Source organism: Perca flavescens, chromosome 14, assembly GCF_004354835.1.
Source record: "Perca flavescens isolate YP-PL-M2 chromosome 14, PFLA_1.0, whole genome shotgun sequence".
Lineage (NCBI taxonomy): Eukaryota > Metazoa > Chordata > Actinopteri > Perciformes > Percidae > Perca > Perca flavescens.
The window spans coordinates 29,676,110-29,682,735 of NC_041344.1; the positions used below are offsets into that span (position 1 = coordinate 29,676,110).

Sequence of the window (6,626 nt, forward strand, 5' to 3'; positions counted from 1 at the left end):
TGGTTTTGATGACTTTGTACTGACCGAGGTTATTGCTGAGATCTGGGGACACAGCGACATCTCTTCAACGAAGCCACATGGGGCAAGAAACGCAAGCAGGCAGACGATCAGACACAGCTCTACAGATCATTTTTATATCGACAAGTAGTTGTGAACCACTTTTGTGACCTAAATAAAAGGTTAGACATCAGGCGAAGGAAACTGTACAGCTCTTTTAAAAACTTTTTCGCTCCTAAATGTTAGCTAGTTTGTAGCTACAGTAATAGGAGCACAGCATTCGCAGATCAAGGGATTAGATCGAGCTAACTCGGTGTTGATCGACATATTTAAGTTCAAAATCAGTATCCATAGGTTCGCAAAAATAGCCTGAAATCTTACCATTATTCAGCTCTTTTGGCCAAATCAGTTTGTTTCCTTGCGGCTCAGTAGCAAAAAACGGACCTGGTAGGGGTCCGGGGACACTTTAGGTGTGGCTAACCCAATTGTCTGACTACTCAGGTGTCTGGCCCCGTTTGACTTCTGTCGAGAAATATTTACAATCTACATGTTCTCATGTCTCAGTGTTTAACTTGGTGAGTACAAAGTTGTCATTACAGCTCGAAATCATAGCCTAAATGACAAGTATTTGACCGAAGTTGTAATAAACCTAGAATCATACTTTAAATACAAAACAAACAGAAGCATACTGTAGATTCCTTGTTGTGATGTCTTTTTTGTTTCAATGAAAATCAACAAGTTGAGAGGAGCACGCACACACACACACACACACACACACACACACACACACACACACACACACACACACACACACACACACACACACACACACACACACACACACACACACACACACACACACACACACACACACACACACACACACACACACACACACAAAGGGAAAAAAATGGCTACCCCTAGAGCTTGGTCTTAGGCCAAGGCAATTTGTGGATTTGGAAATTCTGTGTATTTACAGTTTCACAAGTCTGTGATGGCTCCGTACGAGTCCATACCTGCTCTGCTGGATAAAATAGGGGGTGCGTTTCATTTGACCGTGTTTTCTTCCTGAGTGTTTTCTTCTATCACCACTATCTGTACCCCTGACAACTGTCCGCTTGCGTCCAGCTGCAGCCCCTGAACGCCCCCAGTCTGTGCCTCCTGCATTTGGCACTGCGTCTCCTCCTCCCCGGCTGCAGCCATCGTCACCTCCATCGCGCTCTGGACCATCATGGCGGCCCCGTCTCTGCCCGACTCCTCGCTCAGCTGCAGCTCCATCACCCCCACCGCCTGCTCCATGGGAGCCGGGTTGATCTCGATGACCGTGTGCTCCTGGCCGGCCTCCGCCTCGCTCTGCATCACTTCTTGCTGCACCAGCATGGTTCCGTCCATCACCTGACCTTCTATGGGCACCATCTCGCCGCCGCCGCCGCCGGCCTGCTGGCTCAGGTGCAGCAGCTCTATGGGGCTCACCATGGTGCCCAGCTGGCTGGAGTCCTGCATGGTGGTGCCCACCAGTGTGAGGCCCGAGGACGGGTGCAAGGTGATGGTGTCCCCTTTTCCGTCTCCGCCGGTCACCATGTAGCGGGTGAAGAGCTGCGAGCCGGCGGGGAGCAGGGTGACCGTGTTGGAGGACTGGGCCAGGGAGGCGATGGGCAGGCCCGCCATGGTAAACGGCTGGCCCACCGAGGACAGCGAGATGGGGGAGAGCACGGTGAACTGCTGGGGCTGCAGGGCGGCCTGCTGGTTGAGGGACGAGGTCACGAGGGTGGTGGTGGAGGCGGGCCTCTGGAGACGCGGTCGCTTGGTCTGGCGCTTGGTGGGAGTCTTGTTTTTGGCGGGCTGCGGGCAGGAGAGCAGAGCTCGCACCTGCTGCTGCTTCCTCTGTTCCTCCAGCTGCACCTCCAGGTCTACACAGAGCACACAACACAGGACTCAAGTTTCTTCTACAGGATTGATATTGGACATCAACATTTATCTAAGATGGTGGGTATACTTAAAAAGGAACACGTCGACTTATTGGGACTTTGTCTTATTCCCCGTATCCCCCAGAGTTAGATAAGTCCATACATACCCTTCTCATCTCAGTGCGTGTCCTAACTCTGTCTGACGCACTTACCGCTAGCCTAGCTTAGCACAGATCCTGGAGGTAACCGGCTCCATCTAGCCTACTGCTCCCAATAAGTGACAAAATAACGCCAGCATTTTCCTATTTCCATGTTGTGATTTGTATAGTCACAGCGTGTACAAATAACAAGGTCGCATGAGACACAGCCATCTTCTAACCGTATACATACTGGGAACTATATTCTCAGAAGGCGAAGCAGTGCTACTTCTGCTGCTTGGGTGGAGTGATTTGCTCGCAGCACCTGAGAAGCCCCGCGGAGAGGAGCAGAGAGTTACAACGGTGCTTTTCAGGTGTTGCGCTAATCACTCCGCAAAATAATGTTGGCATTATTTTGTCACTTATTGGGAGCAGTAGGCTAGATGGAGCCGGTTACCTCCAGGATCTGTGCTAAGCTAGGCTAGATGGAGCCGGTTACCTACAGGTGCTAAGCTAGGCTAGATGGAGCCGGTTACCTCCAGGATCTGTGCTAAGCTAGGCTAGCGGTGGGTGCGTCAGACAGAGTTAGGACACGCACAGAGATGAGAAAGGTATGTATGGACTTATCTAACTCTGGGGGATACGGTTATTAAGACAAAGTCCCAATAAGTCGGAGTGTTCCTTTAACCAGCAAATGTCAAGTCCGATCTCAAAACATACACATCACTGACTAAATTAAAATGTCACACGCTTTTTAGTTCGTATTTTCAGTATTTAAACACTGTGGTAACATAACAAACTCACACAAACAGCTGACTACACAGCTGAGCACACAGCTACTGGTTTGGGCTAGTTTCCCTTATTTGTATAGTAAAGTCCTGCATCGTCATTTCAGGTCATTTGCCTTTTTAATCAAAGAACCAGATATCCAGATATAACACTGTTGTTGTTCATCTTTTGTACTGATGATTCAACTGCCAATCCAAGGCAATGATGAATGGGATTTTACTTAATATATTAACTATATAAATAATATAACTATAACTATAAATAATCATAAATAACTATTTAATTATGAATCTGTACTTAAATGTTATCTTCTTTATTTCCTACCTCAGATGTCAACATGACAAACAGTGTGGCATGGTTTTGTCACACCAAGAAAAAAGGACCTTATAGTGAACATGGTTCTCACCTGTGACCTGTGATTGACAGCCGTTAGTCTAATTACTATTGATGAGGTGATGCAGGACTATAACAGGTGAAACATGTACACTGTCATTTTTATACCAAGTGGCAAAAAAAGAAGAAGAAAAAAAATCATATTTGTGTGCAGTCAGTGCAAATTTTAACCACAACTGCATACCAAACACCAAAGGCCGGGAAACAACAGATGAGGCTTCTCCTAATTAATTATGACCTGGCCGTTTGTTACCCACACTGTTACGGTACGATGATAAACAACATGTTGGCAACATTGTTAAATGATCCTATCCCTCCTCCTCTCTCCCTGTGTTAAATACACAGTCTCATTCCTCAGGTGTAGGGATATTTGTCAGTGTTGAAGCATAGACTGTAAAAATAGTGGCTGTAGCAGCAGTGACGTCACCCACTGGCTTGTGGACTGCCGTTTTGGCTATTTGGCCGTCGCCACCTGGGTTTTTTAAAACCGGACAAGGCGATGTCAATGGTTGCAATGGTGCTGCGCCCTTCTGAAGCGAGTTATCCAGCGGACATTGACCGGCGGGTAAAGGCGGATCTCCCGGTACTGGCGCCATTCATCTGCATGTACGGCAGCACAGAAAACTGGCAAACTTTCTAACTAAACTGAGAGCTAGCTAGAAAATATATCTCTGGATTACTGCATTTTGTTGTTATTGTCTAGAGCCATTTAACAATCTGCTGTGACATCACGGTTCACTTTTTTCCCAATAAAAGAATTTGTCTTAATAGACGATGATGATGGTGATTATGATGGGTCTATTTGTACAGAAAACACCTAATATATACATAAGACAGACAATGGACAGCTTACTAAAGAACACACATAGCTACCTACCTACCTACCTACCTACAGTAGTTTGGAGAGGGAGGCAGGAGTACCGGCACAGAAGCTTAGCAATGTACTGCTGTGGAAGGGGACGACTAACTACTAACCTTTTAAAACACCAAAAGTAACACAATAACATAAACTAACTAACTGATCGATGCAGAGGTAGACCAGCAACTCCTGTGTTCTAAAAAGGTAAAAAGGATCGTTTTTTGCCAGCCGAAAAGGGCTGTCTGACAGCGAGGTAAAGCGGTGAAAATATTCTAAATATAGCTGCTGTGCACATGCACAGCAGTACGTTGCTTAGCTTCCGTGTCGGGACTCCCGCCTGGTTCTCCAAACTGGGGGCGTGCCGACGGCCATCTACTGCAGCTAATACACTGACTAATGGATAAGTACCTCATAGAGTACAACCCCGCTTCAAAAAATGAAGCCAAACTATCCCTTTTAAGAGAATCCGTGAGGCGGCTTCTGAAGTGACCCCATGCTTTGGTTCTGTACTCACTGGTGAGCGTGCTGAGGGTGTGCTCCTGGCTGGGATCCATCTGCTGCCTCGTCTTCTCCAGCGTCTTCTTGACCGAGTCCAGCAGGCCGAACACTTGGGCAAGGTTGCTGAGCACCGCCACCTCTACCAGACAGGAATCTGGGATCAGTGCGGCAATCAATCAAAGGGTCACTTGGTCAGTCAGAAAGGAGGAACAAATTCAGCTGTTGTAAACATCATTACATTTCTAGTCAATATCGTTACACAAAACCAACAGTAGCCCTTCTAAAAAAAAAAAAAAAAAAAAAAAAAAAAAAAAGCTTTCTGGTGTTGGTTTTTTTCCATCCATCGGCAGCTGAATTTGTTCTTTCTTTCCATTTGTTTCTGGTTCATGCACCTTGGAGCGAGCCCCAACTCCCATATAATGGTCTATTTGGATTAGAGCCCGACCGATATATCGGCGGGCCGACATTATCGGCCGATATTAGGCATTTTCCAAACTTTGGGTATCGGCATTTATAATGGCAGATAAAAGGAATATTTAAAAAATAAAATAAAAACGGACGAAAACCCCCTTCAACCATGTTCTGAGTGTTGGTGTTGTATAGTTTGTCCACCAGAGGGCGCTCTACAGTGTCCCTGTTGGCAACACTCTTAGATTTTTTTGGTTATTGTGTTTTTGTTCAAAGGACTTTAAGTATCACATCTTAAGTTTGTATTTTTATACATTTTATTTATCAGAACATTAATATATTTTGATGTTCCTCTGTTCTGTTGTGACAATAAAACAAACAAGTTGATTTTTAAACTGCATTATCAGATTATTTTAGTGAGGACTCATAAATAACTACAAATAACTAATTTTAGGGAAATCTGTTTATGTTTTGTTATGCGTTTCTGGATTTTTCTTTTTTTTTAATATATATCGGCCGATATATCGGATTTTTGAATCACCAAATATGTGTATCGGTCTTAAAAATCCTTTATCGGTCGTGCTCTAATTTGGATTATGCTTCGGCAGCAGCAAGTGAACTTTAGCGTTGTTCCGTACCTGTGTCCTGTAAGCCCGCTGGCTCCCTGCGCTGCTGCACGCCGTTCAGCAGCTCCAGCAGCTCCGTGCTGATGTTGGTCACCACTTCGCCCAGCAAACCCACATCGGCGATACCCTTCCAGAAGTTCAGCGTGTCCTCTGTGGACAGAACAGACAACACACGCAAGTCTCAGTCGCCGCTGTGCCCCGTGTTTATGTGCGTATGATCTCCAGCTAAAGCCATCGCTGGGCTGACATGAACCGTCTGCGATGGGATGTGTGCGCTCTGTGACCTGAGATCTCGTTCGATTCCTTTCTGTCCGCAGCCTCCAGCGAGCTTGAAATCCAGTCCATCTTTGCACTCAGAACCTCTGCTCTGTCCTCGCCCGCTGTCCCACCATTACCCAGGACCACCTGAGCTGCAATTCACACAAGAGAGAAGGCATTATGCTAGGAACACAGACCAACAAAAGAACTGTCATGCGTGCTGGTGTAAAGCTGTAATAAGGCTAAGTAACAAGGCTTGAGAATTCTTTCATGAGCCTGACAAGTACATTTTGATTGACAGCTTTTTAAAAGCCCAAACCCGTTTACAGCCCGACATTATTCAAATGTGTGCACGCACACAGCTCACAGTCAGTCATTTATAAATTTTTTAACATAATTTATTCATGACTAACGTAGGCTATAGGCCACTTGGAAGTTGGAACAAAGAAATAAAATAAGTCCAGCCAGCCTCTGTTTCACCTCCTCAGCATCCATTTTCGCGCTAATCGAAACGCATCACCTGAGCGCTCATTTACCGCGCAACCCGGAGCGCAAGCCCGAGCCCGTGTAAAGTGATAGAATTTAAGACCGAACCCGACCAGGCAAAGATCTTCAGCTCAATGCTGGTGTGTCCAATATCTGAGAAAAAAGCACAGCAATGAAGAACTAAGATCATGTGAATTTGCTTGTTTGGTACATTAAAAACGTGCAGCAAACTTTTGCCAGCTGACTCTACGTCTAGAGTGTCGGAGCA

The 6,626-nt window shown here is 45.9% G+C and overlaps 1 protein-coding gene across 5 annotated transcripts in view; it reads right to left on the reverse strand.

The window, feature by feature from the left end:
- Positions 1 to 855: 855 nt before the first annotated feature.
- The window catches only part of gmeb1 (glucocorticoid modulatory element binding protein 1), a 21,251-nt gene continuing 15,480 nt past the window's right edge, over positions 856 to 6,626 (reverse strand). For 3 of the 5 annotated variants that reach the window (XM_028597658.1, XM_028597659.1, XM_028597660.1), the window contains exons 7-10: positions 5,899 to 6,024; positions 5,627 to 5,764; positions 4,597 to 4,717; positions 856 to 1,907 (exon numbers count right to left, since the gene is read on the reverse strand). In XM_028597658.1, the coding sequence (XP_028453459.1) occupies positions 971 to 1,907; positions 4,597 to 4,717; positions 5,627 to 5,764; positions 5,899 to 6,024 (1,322 nt within the window). In that variant the 3' untranslated portion in view covers positions 856 to 970. Of the gene's footprint in view, positions 1,908 to 4,596; positions 4,735 to 5,626; positions 5,765 to 5,898; positions 6,025 to 6,626 lie in introns of all 5 variants that reach the window. The other 2 variants (XM_028597662.1, XM_028597661.1) reach the window with 2 other exon arrangements.